At 41.4% G+C, this 23441-nt stretch overlaps 2 protein-coding genes across 6 annotated transcripts in view; one reads left to right on the forward strand and one right to left on the reverse strand.

The window, feature by feature from the left end:
• col15a1b (collagen, type XV, alpha 1b) overlaps positions 1–3237 on the forward strand; it is a 46719-nt gene extending 43482 nt beyond the window's left edge. For all 4 annotated transcript variants that reach the window (XM_084007670.1, XM_084007672.1, XM_084007671.1 and 1 more), the window contains one exon: positions 210–3237. In XM_084007670.1, coding sequence (XP_083863796.1) covers positions 210–432 — 223 coding nt within the window. In that variant the 3' untranslated portion in view covers positions 433–3237. The remainder of the gene's footprint in view (positions 1–209) is intronic.
• A 286-nt stretch (positions 3238–3523) lies between these two features.
• On the reverse strand, positions 3524–22407 carry xrn1 (5'-3' exoribonuclease 1). 2 transcript variants are annotated; one of them, XM_084006946.1, is made up of 41 exons: positions 22179–22407; positions 20850–21082; positions 20265–20362; positions 19180–19289; positions 18953–19063; positions 18783–18868; positions 18583–18670; positions 18251–18419; positions 17911–17978; positions 17155–17292; positions 16931–17079; positions 16055–16144; positions 15581–15737; positions 15260–15379; positions 14983–15152; positions 14724–14841; positions 14444–14539; positions 14052–14155; positions 13633–13770; positions 13353–13515; positions 12900–13013; positions 12330–12428; positions 12109–12224; positions 11774–11920; positions 11593–11682; positions 11271–11406; positions 11106–11162; positions 10328–10460; positions 10178–10247; positions 9877–10072; positions 9668–9757; positions 9494–9565; positions 9113–9157; positions 8746–8826; positions 8450–8587; positions 8075–8210; positions 7766–7935; positions 7251–7367; positions 7032–7140; positions 6507–6685; positions 3524–6161 (listed from the first exon to the last, which is right to left on the reverse strand). In XM_084006946.1, the coding sequence occupies exons 1-41, from the start codon at positions 22251–22253 to the stop codon at positions 5805–5807; spliced, it is 5133 nt and encodes a 1710-aa protein (XP_083863072.1). In that variant the 5' UTR covers positions 22254–22407; the 3' UTR covers positions 3524–5804. The 2 variants fall into 2 exon arrangements, with proteins under 2 accessions (XP_083863072.1, XP_083863071.1); XM_084006945.1 differs by having other exon boundaries at positions 7766–7938.
• Between the last annotated feature and the right edge of the window lie 1034 nt (positions 22408–23441).

Raw genomic sequence — 23441 nt, forward strand, 5'->3', positions numbered from 1 at the left:
TAGTAGTAGAAGCTATTTAATTGGGTCTTGAAACATAGAATCCAGAACACCTGACTGTGGGAGGAGACCGGTGGGGAAACAGGAAGCAACTTCACCACTTAAATGTGTCTCTTTTTAATCCTTCTTTTAATCAAATCTCCCCAGCTCTCATACCGCTCCGGCATCACACGTAACCTTCACTCACTCGGTCTCTCTCCGTCTTCCACCAGGCCAGAGAAGCTCGTGTGGCACGGCTCCAACGCGGTGGGCATCCGTCTGACCTCCAACTACTGCGAGGCGTGGAGGACGGCTGACATGGCGGTGACGGGCCAGGCCGCGCTGCTGCAGACCGGCCGACTGTTAGGGCAGCACACCCGCTCCTGCTCTAACCACTACATCGTGCTGTGTGTAGAGAACACGTATGTGGGGACCACGCATCAAAGGAGGACCTAAGCAGACTGAGGGAACACACACACACACACACACACACACACATAAACACACGGTAGAAAACGTGCATCATTTGAATGGGAAACACATGCAGGCACATACACGCGTCGTGATGACATCACTGCATAGACAATACATACAAGTACACAGACAAAAGGCACTTTTGTTCATACACACAGATACACACAGCAAAAGTGAACACATGCAAGATGCACACGTTGGCGTTCCTTTCACTTTGTTTAGTTTCATCTTGCGTGCCAGCGTGTAATCCGACACTTCATATTGTTGCCACGCGTCCATCCCCACATTTTAATTGTATTCACTATGAACACGTAACAGCACGCAGGACATTTGGATGCACAGTATGTTGAAGTGAAAGATGACTCAGGATATCAGGTACTGACACAAGCTGATCGGAGTAGATCTAAATCACTCAACTCACGTTTGATCTACAAATCAGTTAAATACGGAAGCCCTGGAGGCAAAAAACAGGAGGGAAATCAATTTAGATCAGACTGGATCATCAGGTTTTATTTTTGCAAATCATTTTGAAATGCATGGCATTTTTATTTTGTTTCTATCATGCAGCCATTGGTTTCCAGCCATTTCTCTACAACAAAAACATCTGCAGTCGTTTCTTTTCCAGTGTTATGTTACTGTTTCATCATGGTGCTGCAGTTTTTTTTTTTTTGAAGGTGTGCATTGCATAACCTCAGAGCAATAACTTATTCTGACATGAGTAAGACTTGATGTTCACTGTGGACAAATCTGCCGAATGATTTTCAGATGGGGAAAGGGATGAAAACCACTGGCTGTTTAGAGCACCAAATAATCCTCATGATTTGTAGTAATTGGGAGAATGTAACTGGATTTTGGTTACATTTTTTGGTCCATTTGTGATTTCAATCTAAAGTCAGAAGGAGAGTGTTGTAGTTGAGATCCAGATGTTGTGTTTCAAAGCAGGCTGTTGTGAAGAGTCGGCTATATTTACACCTCAGAGCAGAATAACCGTTTTCAGGCTATGCAGGAAATAGATTAATCAGCTGTGAGTCATTTAGGGTGATGATTTCTAGTGAAGGATGAGACCGGTACAATCTATATTTCTCATATTGTCAACAAACCCCATGAAAAGATCAGAACCATCTTTGGTTTTGAAGATGTAAATCTATAAAACAAATACTATCATTTTTTTTCAGTCATTTAGATTTAAAATCGTAGTTAAGCAAACAGGAGGGAACTATTTTCCGTGGCGGATTAATACACTTTTGGTGCTGCTGAGTATTTATGGCAGAAGGATGGTGATGTGGGATTGAGTCATGATGCTCATGATGATGAAGGAACATTTCACACAGTGTGGCTTATTGATTTGCTCTTAATAGTTTGAGCTTTGTGGCACAAACCAATTATTAGAGTTGGATCGGTTCATTGTTGGTTTGGACTTAATAATGGGAGGAAATTATAGACTATCATCAGACTTGAGCACAATATAAACCATTTGGAAAACATACTGTACATGTAACAAGATTGTTCTTTTGTCAGATGTTTTATTTAAGTTACCCTCTAATGTCGGACATTGGTGTCAATGTGTTCCTGTCATATTTTAGATGTAAATACACTGTATGTAAATTACTTTCTCTGAGCAAAGTCAACCAATCACAGCATCCCTCATGTTTCCTCCATTTTATTATTTTTTTTAACATTTTTTTTTAGGTGACTGAAAAGCCAAAAAGAACTGGCTGGATTTTACCAAAAACATTTTACCACTAAGGTCTTCTCTTTAATTGTTGACGCCACAAAAAAGCAAACAGAAATACGCAAGGCGGCCATGTTGACCAAGACGATTCCCTGTGCTGAAGACGTGTTGACTCAGCAGATTTTTTAAACTTTGTGTTGCATTTATTTCTCATTTTAATGCAGCACTTATTGGCATGTCATGATCCAAATTATTCATGTTTTTTTCTGCTGAACTTTAACCCTGCTGCTTGCATAAATACTTTGACTTTAGTGTTAGCATTAGTTGAAATCAATGTGTTTTCATTAATTTATACAGTAGCATTTAGTGAGTTCACTTTCAAATGTTATATCTATCATGTTTTTTAATTTTTTCTTCTGACACGTGATGAGAAAGATGTAGTTACATTCCAGTATTCTACCTGTAAAGATCATGAATAGGCCTGATCATGATTACTGTTCAAACATACATTGGCTTCTGAGGAAAGAAGTTTTGTACTGACTGACTGGTGCTCACTGAATAAATGTCATATTTTGTGTTTTTTTTAAACGAGTTGAATTCTTCCATTTCTTTCAGTGTCGTAGAGGAAGCCATCATATAATACGACATGAAATTGTCATTAAACAGTCATCGTATAATATGCCATAAAAATGTTGTGGTATATTATGTGATATAAATGTTTTTAAAAAGTCAGAATTCTGACTTTTTAAAAACTGACTTTTTTCAACATATTATAATGGGATTTTTATTTAAAAAACTATTAAAACCATTTTCGACATACTACTATGAACTTTTTTGTGACTTTCTTAAACATACAATATTAAAAATGTTGGTGTAGTAAAAAGTCACCAAAAGTCATAGTATAGTATGTAGAAAAGTAAAAAAAAAATAATAATTTTGTATTTCGAAAAGTCACGAAAAAGTAAAAAAATGTAAAAAAAAAAAAAAAAAAGTCACGAAAAATTTTGAAATTTTAAATAATTTTTTTTTAAATATAAAACTGCAATAGGAGAGGTCGAAAAAAATCATAATCTTTGTACAGTATGTCAAAGTGATGAAATACCCATCGTATTTCAATAAAGTCCCCAGAATAAAATAATTTTCCGTTAGGTTTTTAGAAAAAGCTTTTAATTATTAACACGTCTGTAAATTCCAGTTTGTTACGGTCTAAACTTTAGACTCTAAACTTTAGTTTATCTTTGATGAAAACCCGTCGTATAAAATAACACTTCTTTGTAGAGAACTTCATGCATGAAACACCTAAACAAGCATTTGTGGCAGGTGAACTTTTTAAACGGGTGTCTATATTTGTACGTACACTCATGTATAAACAGTTTCTGAAAGCAAAAAGAAGCAGCCAGGTTATAACAAAAGATTTACTTTATTAAATGGATATTTACAGCACATTCCTGGTTCAAAACAGCAAGTCATTATCTCTTCACATTGAGAATTTTCTACTTTGTTTCATTTCCAAAAAAAAACAAACAAACAAAAGAAAGATATAGAACAGGTGTGCTTCGATTTCCAAAATGTTTTAAAACCTCCTCTTATTGCACCGCAGCCTTCTAGACTCGAGTCCCAGGGCAGGCGTGAGGATATCAGCCTTAAAACAACAATCACACCACAAACATACTGGCATGCCTGTGTGCCTCAAAACAAGGACGAACCAAAGACTTCACTAGTCGCTACAGCGGCTTTCATCACTAGCTCCACCACACACACATTGAAACAAGAATAAGCTCAGAAAAGACCCCAGGACTGTCTATAAAAAGGGTATCCATAAAATCCATAGCTTGAAAAGGAAAAGATCTTTAAAAATGGAGAGATTTTATGTGTGCTTGTGTAAATAAGTCCAGATGCACAATAAAGCCAAGATTTTTTAAATTAGCCAATCAGCTTCAGAAAACCACCAACCAAGACCTGGAGGAACGTTCCCAAAAGTATCTTAGAGACACTGAATTAATGGGCACGTTATGTAAATATAAATCAATTAAATATATTAGTATTGTCAATGTTCTTTGGCTGCATTTACGCAGATATTGGAATCCATTTTTAACCCTTATGGGGACTACCTGCCATTGCTTCCTTTATACTTGCACTTAAACAAGACAATTAGGTAAAAGTCATCAATGCATGTGGTTGACCAACTGAATGATTGGCTTTGTTTTACGTAGCTGCTTTCTGGCAGTATGAGGGTTCCTGTAGCAGAACGAACCTGACAGATTAGTTTGCAGACTGCAGCAATATATTTGAAAAAAGGCCTTCCTCCCAGTTTATATAAATTCAACTCTGGAGGTGGGATTTCACTATGTGCTGGTGTGAAACAGCGGCAATATCGCAGAGTGTGTCTGATTTTTACCCCCCCGACAAATTCTCAAGGCATAATTCTACAATGTGTGCATCCATTTTTGTATTTATTTATTCAACTTTTGGCGGTGATGTAAACGAACCATAAAAAAAAAAAAAAAAAGGCATAAAAACGCAGCAAGTTGGAAAGAATTAAAAATTCAAACTTGATGGGGAAACTATCACAAAAAAAAGAAGAAAACATTAAAACAGATAATCATTATTGGCCTGATAACACCGCTGATCCAAACCTGACAAAGCAGACGTGTTTCGATACGAATGGTTGAAATGCTTCATGAAGTGATCGTTATGTACAAGCACAGATAGAAGGCCTGCTGTCATGCAATTAATACACTTAGATAGCCCTGAAAACAAAACACGGCCAACGCGGCCTTGCATGAGGTCAGACCAGCTTTCTAAAGACGTAGAAACAAATGAACACGGACTATTCTCACGCTGTGAAATGTAAACAAATCTGCATTCTGTTCAGTCCACGCTGCCATGGAGCCTCCTGTGCCATCCAAAACCAAACCAATAGCAGCACGTCAAGTCAGTAAAAACTCCTTGTTTTATGGGTTATGCATGTCATGAAGATGACGCACATTTAAAGCAGCATTTCACTCGACCACGACAAGCTCAATGAACAACTCCAGGAATTCATTCTCGTCTCTCCAGAACATTTTAAACAGGACATTGTTTCCAAATATACTTCACTAGTTCACTGCTCCTGCAGTTGAGAAGATAAACTATGGTTTATTACAACTTTACTTTTGCAATCTCGGGCCAGCAATGTTGCCACGTTCATTGATCTCAGACTGCAATGTTAGATATGCAAGCTGTGATAAACTAGTTTTCATTCAAGTATGGTGAATAGAGAATTAAGAAGGGAAGTTGATCAACGAAATCAACCCATTTCAGAGACAAAGAAGAAGAGAAAGACTGTAACAACTGTACAGCAACCTGTAGGCTTACATTCAACAAAAAAAGCTTAAGGCGGCAACATCTCAGAAGGGAACGTAAAACTACAACAGCCAGGTTACATTAGACCAACTCATCTCAAGAGGAGAGCTGAGAGCACAAGAGAATTCCGTCATGACACTTTTGTGTTGCGTTTCGAGTAAAAGTGGCAAAAGTTTTGTCTGCTCAGGAGCACAACATGAGACAAAAGAATATCTATTTGAATGAAAAGAAACTCCATGGTGATGAGGTTTCGATCAGAGATGCTAAGTCAGGCTTTAAAAGAGCAGGTTAAAAGCATCACACACACACACACATGCACACACACACACTCACTCATTCACTCAGAGACTTTAGCCGCCTCAAAGTTGACAGCCAGCTTTCTGTGCTTCCTCTTGGAGGAGGAGCCAGGGGTGTGGCCTGTCGTCGGGACGTTTTGCCTGGGGGGCGTGTGCGGAGCTGCCGTCGTGGAAACGGCGTCCCCTTGCCCGGGACTCGACGAGGAGGGGTTGCTGTTGGCGGCATATTGGTGCGGCTGGTCGAATTTCCCCCCCTGGGAGTCGCTCTGGGCCAGCGGATGGCCAAAGGGCGGATTCTGGGCTTTCTGTGATTGGTTTCTGGACACGGTGTGGGCGGCGCTGTAAAACTCTCGAGTGTCCTGGTTCTTTTTGTTGGCCGAGACTCGCTTCTTAGTCACCTGTTCAGGTATGAGGACAGAAGGAATGCTGGGTTACCAAAACAGCACGGCGTGATCAAATGTGATAAACTCTCTCTCTCAGCTCCTACATTAAACTATCGCAGCATGCAACAGGAATTCCCTCTTCACCCCCACATCCTCCGTAGCTCTCTCACATTCCAACAGCTAACAGCTAGCGAACCCTACTTTATCTAAACAGGAAATGGTACAGCCGAGTTGCGAGTTTGCACCTGGTGCTGAAATGTGGAGAATATTCCAAATTTGAACACATTTAAAAACCGCGAGAAAAACACTACGCGCACCGCGAGAGAGAAGTAGGAGAATATTTCAACAATCATCGTCTACCTGTAAAGGAATGAACTGGTTGTGCGAGCCGATGGGTGCGGCTGAAGGCTGGCCGCGCGCCGCGCCGGGAAAGGTTCCAGCTGCTCCGAAGAAGGGCTGGTTTTGGTGATGGTGAGGAGGAAGTGGCATTCCCCACATTGGGCCAGGCTTGTAACCCTGGGGAGGCAACAGTAAACCACCTGGAGAAAAAGAGCACAGTCATGAGATATCAGCACCGAAAAAAAGGTTCAGATTCATTTACATATATATTCATAAGGTTCTTTGTCTCAAGAAAGTATTAAATGACAACAAAAGGCCAAACACTGCACCAATTGTAGGCAACCAATACCCTGCAAATATGTATTTATAAAAGCTGCAATACATGGTAATGACTTAGCAGTGCTTCAAACAGCTGAGGAACTGTAGATATGATGAGTCATGCTGACTGTAAACTACAGCTTCGGTAAGGATCGTCCACTAGAGGGACAGCTGCTTCCTACCCTCTACTAGATGACTCATCTGAAACGTGAGGAGAGGAAGACGCACCTTGTTGGTTGAAGACGGGTGTCATGGGTCCCATGGGCGGGGGTCGTATCTGACCCAATCCAGGTGGGTAGATAGGAGGCGGGTGAGGGAAGCCAGATCCCACCGAGTTCTAAAGATGGGCGAAAGGGAAGAGTTGAACAATAACACCGCCTTCATTCACACTCCTTTACAGCCAATAATTCAGTTTAACAGCTGCTTTATGGAAAACCGTAATCCTACCAGTCTTTGGAGGGCAAAGAAGGCAGCTTTCTCCTTGGCATCGTTTTCTGATTGGCACTGGGGACCATGAACCATCAACCCATTGGACAGCTTGACCTGACACACGACTGTCCGACTCTGTGGAGACAAAGGAACGTTCTGGAACTGGCACACATCTACACCACACAGGTAAATAAGGCCTTTTCATTTCATACTATTTTTTCAATTAAACTATTTTTTTGAGTAAAAACCGATATCTGACTTTGTAGTCGTGAGTGAGGAGTCAGCAGAAAATCAATGACCGTACCCAACAGGCATTACAGGGTGTTTTGAGAAAGTGTGAATCGCTACAACCATGAAAGGTCCTTGAGCATGCAGCCATAAATAAGCATTCCAAATATGATGCAGTTTGATGCGGCAGTATGCGAGATTAGCCGCGGACAGACGCAGAGATGCACACACATGGCCAATACATCTCCTGGCAAATAATAATAATACATTCTGTGTTGCAAAGGACAAAAATTGCACTGCGTTACCTGTCTGTTGCCTATGTAGCTGAAATCGGGCGGTGCCATTCCCAACCCCACACAGACACACGCCAGCTCTGACACCTTGCTGGTCAGCATCGGGTTTGAGAGGTTGGCAGGGGCGGCCAACATGGGAGGAGCTATTACAGCTGCGTCAGCATGGGGGGCGTTCATATTTGCTGCTGGAAGGAGAGAGTAGACGATGAAAGGGAGAAAAATAAAACATAAAAGTTGTATACAGGCGCCCTTCTGGGTTTGTAACTGGTTGCAGTACATTTAGCTATGGTGTGCTACGTTGTGTAGTAATTGGTTCCATACCTAGTTTCTTGGACGATCGTCGCCTGTTCTGCTGCTGGCCGCCGCCGCCGCCGCCGTTAGCTGCCTCCTGGGCAGAGGGACTTCCTGTTCCAGCGCCGTCGATCTTTAGCATTTCCTTCAGCATCAGGGTTCCCTTCTGCAAAAACACAAACAAACCCGAGTTCACAGCGAATAGCGATGTCAAGATACCAGATAAAAACGCCAGTGAAATGCCATAATTTACGATACAATAGTTACAGATGTTAAACATATCTTACTCTGCAAAATCAGAACAATAAAAATCTGTAAAATAAATTATATTATATTATATTTCACTATACATTGTTATGACAGATAGTAACACGTTTCTGAAGCAGCCTCGTCTGTCATACTCACCATGGCGAAGGACTGTGGGGACAACGGGCCATCTGACTGGCTGCTGGGTGCTTGTGGCGGAGCAGGAGGGGGTGGAGTCTGCTGGCTGCCACTGGAGATCTTCAGACTGGCTATCAGGTCCTCAAACTCAGTCGTAGCCTATGTGAGAGAAAAATGCAAAGAGATATACCCGGGGAGGTGGGGAGCCATTATTTTACACGTTCATACTATCATGTTTAACAAGCCAGCGGCTGATATTGCAATCGGAAGAAAAGCAGGCTGGGAAACGAAGTTTAAAAGTGTGCATGTATGTGTACCTTATTGGCTGTGTTCTGTTGAGGGAAAAGGGAGTTGGCGTCTTCATTTTTCTTCAGCAGTCTGATGCCACCAACTGGTCCCTGCAAAGAACAGTCGTACACACAGCAACATTATTCTATCCACTCATAAATATAACGTTATGCACACACTAATACATTAAACTCCTTTAATCTGCATCCATTCCCACCAATAGAGCTCAGCATTCTTTCTATTTTGTTATTGCTGAACACGCATACATTCTTACACACATGCAGCCCAGGTTAATAAACTGCTTTCAACCTGAAACCGTCAGCCCGATCCTGCTCTGCAGCTGATGACCTGACATGTTGCAGTTTTCACGTGAGGTCAGAGCGTGCGTGTACTTACAGCTTTGTTGGCGTGCTGGTTCTTCCCCTGTTGGGAAAGTCCTTCCTAGAAACAGAAATACACAACTTTGATGTTTGCTTTAACACACACTAACCTCTTTATGAGTGTGTTTTTAGTCAAGTGGAAGACGTTTAACACATTTCAGGTGATAGCCAGTAATGTCTTGGCACTGCTTGTACCGAGTATTGAAATGTGTCGACATTAACACGAGATAAAATGATCTCATGTAGAAACTCAAAGCTGGCAAGTTGAAAATGTGTTGAAACAGGCCCATGGAGCACAATAAAATTCAACCTAATATGGGTATAAAAAAAAACAACTTTCATTATTAATTTTAAAAAAACAAACATTTTCACAAAGCACCCTCGTAAACAGACGTACATTGTGCCAGTGAGCGGGAGGTGTGAGAGGAGGCCCAGAGTTCTGGAGGGACTGCCACACATTACTGTACTCCTGGAGAAGCAGAGACACACACACACATTTGGAAATGTATGTTTGTATGGTCACATGGTTAAAAAGGGCCTATAGGAGTGAGAAGGGTGACCAAGTGCATACCTTGGCCTGTTGTTTCTGGATAGGACCCTTTGAGGGAGAGTTCCTGTTGCCCTGGGAGGCTGCCATCGCTGCATTGTGTTTATTGTTATGCTACAGGAGGTGGAATAGAGAAAGAAAGCATTTTTAATTATAAAAATGATCATTTATTTCAGTCAGGTAAAAAACAAACAAAAAAACAACTGTGTGGGTGTGTCGGGCTCCACCCTCACCTGTGTGGGTATAAAGGGTGAACGCGGAGAGTGGTTCAAACCGGACATCTGGCGCTGCGAGTTGAAGTTGGCGGCTGTGGCGGGCTGAGGTTTGACGATGGCGGTGAGTTTGTGGGAGGTGTGATCCACTCGCATTCCGTGGGAGAGGTTAATGAGAGCGCAGGGGGGGAGGCGGTAACCACGAGGGGAAGTGCACCTGAGGACACAGGGTGGAGGTTCTTTACATACATACATAATGCGCTGTTCTGTCAGAAATTAAACCTGAAGCAAGACGCACTCCAGTTTCACTTTGTGTCATCACCTGATGTTAAGACCTCCAGAAAACTCTTCATCAAAAAGCACTTCGTAGAGAACCTCTGCCTCACGATCCGCTGGAAGCACAGAGACACACAACATAAATTGATGAAATTATTTTAACGGTATGAAAACAGAAGGGAGACTGTGTCCTCACCTCCTTTAATGCCGATGATGGTTCCTCTGAGTCCCAGTGGGACGCTGAAGCTCTCCCTGGTGTTGATGACTCTGTCAAAGAGGCGATACTCTGAATCCGGGTCTGGAACCACTCCCTGCTGCTGCTCCAAGGGCTGCACAACCACACACATTCAGACCAACATGTTCAACCCAATGGTTTAGTATCGGGGCGAAGGTAAACTAACCTTCTAAAGTTGAGAAACTTGAATAAATACAGTAGTTTGAAGGACATGATTTCACAGCAACATAAAATAGATAATACAGGGGGAATTCCCTAACAATAGTTCTTAGCAGCTTATAATAAATCATTAAAACTACCAGTGCCAAGAGTTTTTTTATCACTAAAAATACAATGTTTGGTTTCTCGGTCATTATTTTATGCAAATAACCACTAAAAATGACTATTTGACAGTTTACACTGACTTTGGGATGGTGGTGAAAAGAGTAAGTCTTAAATGTATTATTGTTGGTGAGGCCTTTTTTCCTCACCGTGGACAAAATGAAAATACAGAATATTTTTACAATTAGACTATTTCTCATGTTCATCTCATAAAAAGGTTGAAAGGTCGAATATTGCCGCTCTGTGCATTCCGCTGAAAAAAGTAAGTTCTCACACAATCACTGATTTGTTTTAAAGATCTAAAAGCAATACGAACACAATGTAATTTTTGTGCAAGAAGTCAGCCAAAGTCAATTTAACACCACGCCTCCATGAACTTTAATTCAAGCAATTACACATCGAGGTAAAAAGCACTCACCCTGAAGAGGAGATGAGGCTTGACCGTCACACGGACTTTCTTGGTGCTCTTCTTCACCTAAAAGAGACAGAGAGGATCAGGAATTAGGGGATGGTGAGTTCACACTCCTGACACGGTAGCTGGAGGAAGAATGCTGTCGTTTGAGCCCGTGTATGTCAATGTCACCTTGACCCTCTCCACTGCCTCCTCGATCCTCTCCACGATGGCCGAGTCCAGCACCTGCAGGTCACATGACGTCCTGCCGATGGAGCTCACAGGGTGACCTTTCAACCATGAGGTGATTTCGGCGACCTTCTCCGCCCTGTGGGATGTCCATCAGCATCAGAGATCATCAATGCATCAAGTCAATGAATTCAGAGGATAGAATCTGATCAACGTGGGAGGGCTAGAAAACGATCTGACAGGACTGACACATATTTAGATGAATCCTCAATGAATTCACAATGCACCCAAAAGAGTGTTATTTCTAAATGTGTGTGTGTTTTACCCGTTCTGGTCGGGTGCAGGCCAGATGTCATCTTCATAGAAAACATCATCATGGCTGTTTCTCGACACCAAGTTGAATACCTCAGAAAATCTACAAAAAAGGCACAAAAAGCATATTTTTTTAAATGTTGAAGTAGAACATATTTTAACTAACACTTTTTCACACACACTTTTTTTTTTACCTGTCCAGGTACTCAGCCAGCAATTCCTCCACAGCAACAGAGTAGAGCCACTCCTTTTCAGTTCTCTTTGTGTAACCAGGAACCTCCTCATTCTTTTTGTTGAACTTCAGGTTCAGGCCAACGTTAGCTTTTTGCTCCCCACAGGGACTGCAATCAATGAAGAAGAAAACATTAGACCACCAAATTCTACTCTAAACTACTTCAAATTCCCTCCAGTTATCCTGAGATATCATATTAGAATAGGTGGGACAGATATGGAACCCCCAAAAAATAATGCCTCCAGGCAGCAATCTTTACAATTTAAAAAAAAGAAGAAGATGTAAATGTCCTCTTACTTCTTCTTAGAGCCTCTGCCGATGAAGATGCTTCCCGAGAAGCGGGAGACGAGGTAGCCGGTGACGCCGAGACGAGATGCCAGAACATACCCGGGGCTGTACTTCACACAGTACTTCTACAAAACACAAACGCGTGCAGGCAAACAGTACGTGAGAAACAAATGAGTGAGCGATGAATGGAAAGTCCACACGATTTCTGAATTGAATGTGTGTCTTTTTACATGCTGATTCTGGATCAAGGGCTCCAGCTGGGGCTCGTGCGGCACGTTGAAGACCACTCGTACTCGGCCTTCTTTAATGACGTCGCTCGAGTCTTGCACCTGTTAAATAATAAAAAGAGACGGCACGTTTCAATAAGCCACCAGACCAACATGTTGCTCTCCTCAAACAATACACAATAACCAAGAGAACACAGAGAAACCTTTTGACAAAAAAACATCAGCTTTACAAAACAAAAAACATTGCATTCATGTAATTATGAGTGAGTGAGTACCTTCAGTTTTTTTTAATAGTTTACTTAAGCTTTCTACAACAACATATTTGGGCCATTGTAGGTAAAAACATTTTTTTATTGAATACTTATAAAGCTGGGAGAACGGGTAACAATGTGAGAAACTTTAAATGGCAAATTTACACATTGAACCTTTGAGTGGCAAGGGGAGTAACCTCAATTATTTCATTAAAATGACCATTTAGAGCATAATACGGCAGATATAACTATTTCATTTTTAACTTCCTTCACTTTTAAAATGATGTGATCTTCTGACTGAAGCAGTAAAGCGGTCACATACCTCGCCCATGGCACCGTAGTACGGGTTCCCCACCATGAAGACAGCGGTCGCTGGTGGAAAGAGCTCGTCCAAGCTCTTGAAGCAGGTGAGAGACGAGTAAAAGGCCTTGATGTCCTGAGAAGATGAAGGCACATGTGAAATATGGGCGAGTAACATAGGTGATGAAAGTCTTCAGTCTGTGAATGTGCATGCAAATTTGTTATAAATACATCTCCAATGAATATTAACACTTTCCCACATAAGTATTTTTAAAAAGCGGAGGGTCTTTCAGCTTCAAAGCTATATGTAAGGAGATCTGTGGCACTAAAAAAATCCTTGGGTTCCTTGGATGTTCATGAATAATTTAAATTCAGTCCAGTGAAAAATAAGCAATTAGAGAGGCTTTAAATACACAAACATCCAAATGGACCTTAATTGTTCACAGGCTTCCATGGATTTGATCAGTTTTTGTACCTTAACCACCGTCTGGAAGGCGAAAGGGAGGATCTGCTTAGCCCACTGTTTCTCCAGTTCCACCACCCCATTGGCTTTGGGGATGTATTTCCTTCCGGTCAGCAACTGGCCATACAAAACCACCGAGGTCTCATTCACCATGATGCCTTTCCTTTTCAGGAAGCTGGGAGAAAAAACAATCACTTTAAAGAAAGGAATCATAAACACGACGAATAAAAACTGCAGTTTTCTTTCCTATTAATAAATAAAACAAAGTATCTTGTTGTTCATTGAGGCTTACTGTTCAGTGAGTCCCTGAACATCCTTCACCCAGTCCTTCTGGTCCTTATCAGACATGTTGGCCACTTTGGTGGGAGGAGGAGGAGAGGAGGGCCTGTCATACAGTCGTTGGACACCAGGTGGTTCCTCTAGACAAAACCTGCAAAACAGGGTCAAAGTTTCACTCGGCTCTATATTTGGCGACTGTGGCCGAGGTTTCACCGTCTGTTATTTTAAAGCCACTCTATTCAATCTTTATCTTTTTATCAGCATGCATCATCAACATAATCTTTTCATTTAGGTTCATATTGAGTGAATGCTTTCCAAAAAAATCCTAATAAAAGTTATGGCAATAATTACTACATGAGCAGAATACATCCAGATTATAAAAAATAAAATCTATAAGACAAATTATTCCCATGTTTGAGTACTAATTCTTACTTGACGTCTCCATCTGACACTGCAATGATGCGAGCTTCCTCGAGATGCGGCCAGTGGACGAACACCGACTTCCCCAGGACTTGTGCAGCAACATCAGCACAAACCTAAAGAGGCAGAGGAGGGAGGTTCTGGCAAATCACTAACATAGCTGTGGGAAAATAAATAAATAAATATATGATATGATAAAAATGTGATTGTGTGTCTTTGTGCTTTTTTTTAAAAAACAGTGGCATTATGTAAAAATAAACTAGCATTGGAAGGGTTAAAACTAAAAAAATGAATGGATATTTGGTAGTTATGATAATACTTTTGACAAAGACATCAGAGCAACTTCTCAAAATAAGGTTATAAAATGAGATCAGTAAACACAAAACAAAAGACAGAATTCCCACCGGCTCTCCGTCCTGGCTGAGGAGGATATCCAGCATCATGTTCTCCCCTCTGCTGCTCTGCTGGAACACAACCACGCCACTCTTCTTCTTAAAGAACTAAGAGTGAGTGAGCCCATGAACAAGAGAAAGGGAGACAGAAACAATGAAAAGGTTTAATTTTACTATTTCCAAGTACTTCACAACAAACAAACATTACTGAGGAACTCCATCAGACCCTGTGTTACGGGCTGAGATCCTTGAAATATAACCTTGGCATCCAATACGAATGTAACACACACACCTTGTGTTTGATGTGTTGCAATGTGGGGAAGCCACAGAAATACAGAGCCGAGCGGTCGAAGCGTCTGCTGACGTGGTCCAGTGGTACATGCCAGGCATCCATAGGGATGTCTATTTTCCTGTAACACACAAAGGATACAGTCAACCAGCAGTGAACATCAGACTTCATGTGCACCAACTGGGTGAACAAGCTGGGATGGTTTCCTCGCAATGCGACAGGAAAACCATGTCTAATGCAAAAGGTGTGTGTGTGTACGCACCTGACGTGGCAGTGGACGATGTCAGGGAACAGGTGAAGCAGGTTGGAGGGGTATGTGAAGTCTGCTTCATGGTCATACGAGTAGACTGCACACTCTGTGTGACGATTCCTTGCCTTCTCTTCTTTGGTCATCCTGTGATTGTAGGGCTCCATGGCTGCTAGTAAGCACCTCTGTTCCATGAGAGCACAACACACATGTGAGTATGGCTTTTTAACATAACGGTGGCAGGATTTCTGTGTGTGTGTGTGTGTGTGTGTGTGTGTGTGTGTGTGTGTACCTCATCTATGAAGGGAATGAGAACCACAGCCTCCCATTCCTGCTGCTTGCCATTGAGGTCCGTCTTGAAGTCAACAGGGTAGTATTCTATGATAGGGGAGTCTTCACTGGTCATTAGGTGCTGAGACATAAAAAACACAAAAACAATTATCATCTTTATTATTTCATCTTTCCATTTAGATAAACCTAGCCGTAGCTTGTTTTTAAATATTTTTCCACATGGGAACGAATGTGCCAAATGAAATCCAAAACACGTGCACGTTCCGTACATACATAGTGCATTAAATGTGTTGGTGTACGTGCTTGGATGTAAGTATGTTACCCTGTAACTCTCAGGCAGCAGCTCCTTGCTGGCAGCAGGCAGGACGGCCAACAGCTGCTGGAAGGGCATGAAGGGTTTCTCAAGGTCAAAGGTCAACTTTAACCCTGATATTCTCCTGATGTCAGACAGGAAGGGAGCGTAGTGGTAGGGGTAGTACCTAGAGAGACATATTTTTAGTTTAGTTTAAGATAATAAAAAAAAACAACTGAAGAGAACATATGGACGGAGAGCAAGAAAAAGGGTTTTACGTTCAGGACATTCTGTTCCCCTTATGTGTTGGTTCTTAAAGCTCACACTAAAAACTGGCTTGCTGTAGAGAAATGAATAAAACATTTCCTTTGGAGATCAAGCCACCCATTTGAGAAAACTTCACTTCTCAAGAGCATTTAATACATTACCCGAATCCCTCCAGACCACCGGATTAAAACAACATCAAAGTTCAGAGGGTAAGTGACACGTAGAAGTAGTTCTCACCAGCTCCAGGACTGAACCCCGTGGTAATAGTAGTGCAGAATCCACTGGATACCTTCCACATAACACTTGGCCTGCCTGGCTAGAAAATCACTGCAAACGAGAGAATATTTCAGGGTCATAAGTTGATGTATGGGCATGAAATGTCAATATGTTTGACCTGACGTGTCCATTCATTTCTCATGCTATTTTTCTGACCTGCTGAAGGTGAGTAAACTAAACAGAAACCCGTCGAGAAACATTAAAAACTGTGACCTTTAATACAATGGTGTCAAACAATAAATTTGAAATGGTTATTAATGTATAAAAATCTGATATTTGCAGAAGCCCTGAGAGGAAAGTTGGAAACATAATTTAGGTCAGATCAAAATTGTTTTCTTTCCCGTGTTTATGACAAAAAAAGTTTTAGAACGCAGGGTGCACTTCATCCTCTTGTGGCCAAAGCGAGTATTACAACAATAAAGACTTTTTTCCCCCCACCTGTAAAAAAAATTAGAGGAACTTAAAAGTTTATGCTGGCAAAATCTTTTTTCAACTGTTATTAAGACATGACAGAGATAAAACCGTAACAAAACAAGAGTGAAAAAATGTTCAATCAGTCTTGGAAAATGGATCAAACATTATTTTTTGCTCTCTTGCCTCTCAGAGCTTCCGTGAATGTTATATTGTTGTGCTGAAAATAGAACGGGCTTACTGTGAGACTCTCTACAAGTAAATGAATAACAGTTTTGGTCATAAAGTTAATGGCAAATTTACAGCCCTTTCCTGTATATTCATGCAGATTTTTTTTGTTTGTCCATAATCCGAGTAATAAACTTTGATATTAGAGTTTTGCCTCATGTATGAAGTTTGTTGTTCTATGCACGTCTGTACACTCACTCAGACACCACATCCACGCCCATCTTGGTCATGTAGTAGGTGCGCTTGTACTGTCTGAACTCTGTTTCAAACATGTCATCCTCCTCTTCCTCCTCGTCGCCTGCTGCTACTTTTCCTTCTCCAATCACTCGTTCTGATGAGATAGAATCCTACACGCGCACACAAATGGTTAGTTACTGTATCCCTGCGTGTATATGTAGGAACATACTGGCGTAACAGCATACCTCCTTCTCTGTGGCGTTTTTGCTGGCAGCCTCCTTTTCTGCCGCCAGTCCGGCCGCTTCATTCAGATACTTGTTACCAACTTTACTCTCAAACCACTTCAAGTCCACGAAGACCTCGCTAAAATGTTCCCGGTCGAACTGCGAGGAAAAAAAAAGGAGCAAGAAAAGTAGGAACAGATGTAAACCATTTATTCATGGTGGTTTCCCCAATCATATTCCGTCATATTTAATTAAGAAACCAACTTAATTTAATTTCATGCTAACTTTGTGAAAAACCTTTCTGCAGACTGAATGACTTAAATCGGATGTAAGATTTTTTCCCCCCAGTATTAGTTGCACATGTACTAACAGCTGGTCTTGAAGCAGTATTAGACAACTTTATGAAGTAGTGATTGTACATTGTAATGGCAATAGAATAATGACACCATGGGGTGTTTAGATTGGTTCCCTATGAGCCTCTACTTCACTAATTCTCCATTGGGTACAACCTCCAGGGGAAACGAAGGCTCAATCTATGACATAAAGTTGTGGAAAAAAGAAAAGAAAAGTTGTCTATAGCAACATTAATATTTTTAAAGACTAATGTCAACATTATAGCCGACATCATTTCATAATAAATTAATTAAAAATAAAGACATTATTCTACGAGGCCAATTACATATGAGTGTTAAAAGATGATGTCAAACTTTAAGATCTCCTTCCTTCCTTGTGTACCAATAACAAGAAGTAGGAAATGGGTTTACAGTGTTGTCTCACCTCAGCAAGCTTCTCCATGTATTTCTCAAAGTTTCTGAGGTTTAGATGGCCGTTCTCATTCAGATAACCTGAGTCAGAAAACAGGATGCAGTTTGTTTTTGTGTCAATATACTTTAAAACAAATCAGAACATAATTCTATATTATAATGACTGACCTACATGTAAAAACAATTTGACCAGCAGCACAAATAACACTTGAAACTAACTTCTCAATCTGAAATTTTCCATATCAATCCATGACAAACTTAGCATCTCGCACATGCTTGATATTTACATGCAACATTTTAACTCTCATTTAAAATAAATGTGATGTCATGGTGTTTATTTGTGTGTCTCTCACCCCCCATGGTGGGCAGAGCACTGATGTAGGTCTTGTACAGCAACGGCAGAGCATCATGACTGATGTGGAGGTGAGGGAGGTGAGGGATGAAATCGTTTCCCACCAGGAAGCCCATTAAGATCCAGTCGTCTATTATCCGCTCCAAGTCATAATCAGAACCAATCTGATTCTGTGAAAACATACAGAAATAGAATCAGAATACAAATCTAATACTCTAAACAGACACAAAGACGTCTATTAAAACCTTCCCTGGCATGGAAAAACATGTTTCCATCTGGGATTTTTCATGATTCTACTAACGGTGTGATTGTGTGAGTCTGTGTCTTTCTCACCCTGAGCCCAGAGAACTCATAGTCTATGTACTCCCTCATCAGAGACAAGTGAAGCAAGTGGAAAGTTGTTTCTTCTGGAGCAGTTATCCTAGAAGGAACCAGAAAAATAAATTAAACTCCAAGAACAGTATGACAGAATAGACATATACATAAAACTAGAAAATTGAAATCATTGATCAACAAATGAGAAGGAAGCAAACCTTTTCTGGTTTTTCTTTCCTCCGAAGCGGACCTCTTCTCTGAGCAGGGAGAAATTTGGCTCGTGGCTGGTTAAACCCAACATGATCTACAAACGCAGAGATCAAAACAGTGTCAGCGTCCAAAGAGGGTTTGAAGAATACACTCTCATAAAAGGATGCACAAACCCTACCAGGTCAGCATCCAGGCCGTATAAACAGTGTCGGGTGTTGGGGTCGTGACCCGGCGTGGTGTTCTCAGAGCGAATAAACTCCATGATCTTATGTTCTCCCTCACCTGGAGTCTGTAAAGAAATAGAGATGCAAACTTGGCACAATCAATATTGGAAGCTGTGAGAGCACATTGGTCAGAAAAGCACATCGGTGCCGACGTTCGTGCCACTGAAACGACTCATCTCACCTCATGACCGGACAGGTAGACGTTTACGTTCTGCCATAGCTTGTCGGTGGAAAGCTTGTTGTGGACAAAATACTTGAGCTGCTCCTGGAGTCTTGCCATGAAGTCGGTGCCTGGAAGAAGGATGCGGGATTAAAAAGGAGTTGGTGCCCACTTTTCATCGGATACCAAATCCCATAATGATGAAGACGCACTTGGCAATGAAACGCTCGTCCTCTAATGGTGCTGTGCTCCACTATACTTGGGACCAAATCTTTGAACTCTCTCCTGAAATAAATGTCTTGATGTCTTGGCTGTCGTGAAATCTAGTTCATACTAGAGTTTTAAAGGAGTCATCACCTGGAAATCGCAATTTCTCTTGTTAAAACATGCATATCTGTGTTTGACCTCAGTTGAAACTTGCCTGAAAGGCTGGAGTTTGAAAGTGGCGCCGTTTTTTCGCTTCTGCTCTTTTTCCGAACAGGAATAGCACACAAGGGTGTGCATTCCTAAAGCACAAGATTTTGATTCTGCGCCTTCGGTGACGTCACCGTGGCGGCTACTTGCATAAGCCCACCCCTCTTTCACCACCCAACCCCGCCCCGTCCGCTACCTGAAATCGCCGAAGCGCCGCCATTATGTTTTGGAGTCTGCATGCAGGCAAGCCCCCCCGGCTCTGTCCTTCCTGCGGCGAATCAACGCGCGCCTCATTACATATTATACAATGCACATCCGGACCAGTCAAAACCTCGCGCGTAATCTCGCGTGATAAAATCGCGGTACGAAAAAGGGTCAGAACAAGCTCAATGTTTGATTACATTTTTTTTTTTTTTTTCTAATAAGTTTTACGAATTGATCCAAAGCGATCCAAGGGGGGCTGGATACGTATAAAACCAGGTGATGACTCCTTTAACATGTTTGCAACCTGGAATTGCTCACTGAACACTAATGATTCCTAATAGAATTAGAAATTCACGTTTCTAGATTTTGGAAGAGGTTAGGGAAAAAAATCCCTATCGTGAAATTACAGGTATGTTAATATTCTGAAACAGCCCCTTGTATCAACTTTAATGCGCACATTTTGTGTAGAGCTTCAGAGCATTTCCTACCAGGAGTGATACAGTTTGAGTCGAAGCGAGCCTCTGTGGGAAGCACCTCTCCTTTATCCAGAGCTTTTTTTATCTTGTCCTCTGCTTCTTTGGCGGACCTAGACACACAGACATGCACCCACACATGCAGATATAAAAGTGAGCAGGTCAAACTCAGTCTCAGGCTGTTTATCCTGCCTGTAGTTTGTTTTTTCATGACCAAAGAAATGGAAGATTTTCTGCCTTATTAGGCAGTACCACAAACATCCCTGCTAGACCACAGAAATACACCAGACATTACATAAATACATTTGCAAATGGAATTGTCATCTTGATGAGATAACAAAAAAAAAAAAGGAGAATGTGCCATTATTTAAAACGATCACATCCAGGGGGAGATTGAGAGGAGGTGCATATTGGGGTGAAACAGCTGCAATTTAATGGGGTGAAAATTATTCCAAAACACAATAATTACACTTTGGTATTCCTATAACAGGAACCTGCATTCACCCTTTCATAACAAAGCCCGACAGACACACCAACACTAAATTCACACTGGAAGGAGGTCAGACGACCCGAGGATCACCTTCTTATCTGAACACCAACCTGAATCTCCGTCCTCTCTGCTGGTTCATCTTTGCCCTTGGGGCCACACCATCCACCGCCATGAAGAAGACCTTGCGTGGCTTGATGATCCTGAAGAGCACCTCCAGGTAATGGAAGATGTCGGCAAAAATCTTTTCCTCGGAAATGCGAAAGTGGACATCCTCGTCATTCGGGTGGGAACACTGGTGGATGATCCCATTCATGTCCAGATAGAGATTGTCAAATTCTGGAATCTGAAGAGAGAGAAAATATTGTAAATAAAATATATTCCCGTTAATTGGCCAATTTGTACAATGTGTTGATATTCCTTGACTGCATGGAATCCATCTCTCAGCAACGTTATTGTTTTTGTTGTTTTGTATTCAATTGGTTGGTGCATCTGCAAAGGGTTATTCCTTCCCACGACACATTCTGGGAGCCATAAGTGATAGGGTCAGCTCATCTTTATTAGTCACCAAAAGCATGCAAGTGTGCACCTCTACCCTAGAAATGTCATTTATATTGTGACACCGTTACTGTGGAGTGACCCTAATGATCAGAGAAGGGCATAACAGGTACTTATCCATAGGTCACATCCATTGTCATTAAAATATAAAGCTGCAAGCATAAAATGTCCTTTTTATTGACTTAGCAAACACCTCAGTGGTGGCTTACGCAATGGGGGTGCCACTGAGCAACGTCCAGCTGATGAAACTGCTGCTCAAGCACTGAAATATTATCTGCCTTCCACAGAACTAGCTCACTAAAGTCAATTCCAGCCCAATTAACGCAATGTAAGGTACCAATTAGCTACACAATTACTACATGTGTACACGTAAATTGTAAAGCAACTCATTGGATTTGTAAAGGAAGGTGGCTGTACGTCAACTAGCCGGCTACTAACATTAGCTGCAGCCTGTGTACTCTCCCCGGTTGTTAGCCTAAAGTTGGTTAGCTTAGCTGACCCGTGAGGGCTTTATTGTTGCTCAGAATATTCTGCCCAACAAAGACCTAAGATACCCGATGGTAGCACATTTACGTAAATACAGTTTGACCTGATAACGTTAAAAATGCCGTTACACATAGACGATGGCTAAAATTTCAAAGCGAGTTAGTGTTGGAATCCGGCAATTCACTAACTATGAGAACTATGACGTGTGTAACGTAATTTAATAACGGAGTCGGGAGTGAGTGACGAGAGACTTGTCCTGTCGACAGGCAAAAACACTGGTGAGCTAACTTACGTGGAATAAAAGTTCCACGGTCCGCTAACGTTACACTTAGCTTGTTTGCTAGCCGCCGGCTAGCTAAGATAACGCTGCTAACGCTGCTCATCACTGGTTTCCCTACCTGGTGTTCCTTGACTACTTCACTGAGGCAAGGGTAGCGCTCCGAAATCCATCGGTAAAATTTCGGCACTCCCATCTTCACCACGAAAGTCTCGACCTCTGGATGGAATAGGCAAACAGTACAAGTCTTGAAAGTAGGCGTTCAGCTATGCGGCTAACTAAATACGGTCAAGGTTTAACTGGGTAACATGAGAACTTGCTATGAGTGGAGTTTGTTTCCAACGGCCGCTAACTAGCTAGTTGTCCGTGCTCCGTCTGCTAAAAATCTTCCGCCGCCACTCTGAACACAATCGTTCCGTTGTATTTTGGTTCCGCCACAGTTTTCACTATGGAAATAAAGTCCCACCAGAAAATACATTATGAAGGTGAAAATAAATATACATAATTAAAAAAAAAATCAAAATATTAACTTTTTAACATAACCTGCAATATTCTAAGCAGAAAATATTAACATGATGTACACGTCATGATTGTGGCATTGCTTTTACTTGTAATGTCTTTGAACACTTACATCATATTTATAATTACCATTAAATTAAGAGATACAGTCTAATTTTGGCTTAAGTCAAAATGTCACTTTGTATTACATAATTCCTACATTCTAAGTTAAAATGGTGCAGCCTTAGTTTATGTTGTATGTGGCTGCATCAATACACAAAGGCATTTAAACGTGCCATTAGAGCTGCCACTACATGTTACTGGAGAGTCATATTTTCCTAATACCAACCAGTCCCTTTGATTAATCTAATGAACCCCGAGCACTCAGCTCTTTATATGACAACTAACTATTGCCAGTCATAATAGCTCCCTTTGCAGACATTTTGGTATGTGGATTACTGAGTGGGATTTGTCAATATCAAAATTCTTTCAATAAATCCAGCTTTGCTCCACTTTTCATGGACTTTTCATCAAGTGCTGGCAAAAACTTTCCTTTATAGTTTCCTGCACATCCCAAATGGGGACACAACATGGCTTGCTGCAACTTTGAGTTAAAATTTCATCCATGATTTCTAGAGGTTTATTTCATTTCAGGACAATGACAATATTAGTGAAATTTCATGTCACCGAGGAGTTTGGTAACTTTACATAATTTCCAACGTAGCACTGCCCAAATCCAACCTGAAATCAGCCAAATTAATAGAAAATGTGTGCAGATTTGATCTTGTGGACGGTTCACAAGGTGTGTAATATAAGGGGGATGTATAATACGTATTATTGTATTATTTACGTTTGAAATAGTTTTGTCCCCAGAAGAAGAGTAATT

The sequence above is a fragment of the Eutrigla gurnardus genome (genome assembly GCF_963514095.1).
Source record: "Eutrigla gurnardus genome assembly, chromosome: 4".
Lineage (NCBI taxonomy): Eukaryota > Metazoa > Chordata > Actinopteri > Perciformes > Triglidae > Eutrigla > Eutrigla gurnardus.

What these genes read in the sequence shown, in the direction of transcription:
- xrn1 (XM_084006945.1), bottom strand. Translation starts at nt 22,253, where the DNA reads ATGGGAGTGCCGAAATTTTACCGATGGATTTCGGAGCGCTACCCTTGC. An exon ending in CCTTGATCCAGAATCAGCAT is followed by an intron (nt 12,225 to 12,329) that starts GTAAAAAGACAC and finishes TGTGTTTTGTAG; the next exon opens with AAGTACTGTGTGAAGTACAG. An exon ending in CACCCTTTATACCCACACAG is followed by an intron (nt 9,758 to 9,876) that starts GTGAGGGTGGAG and finishes CACCTCCTGTAG; the next exon opens with CATAACAATAAACACAATGC.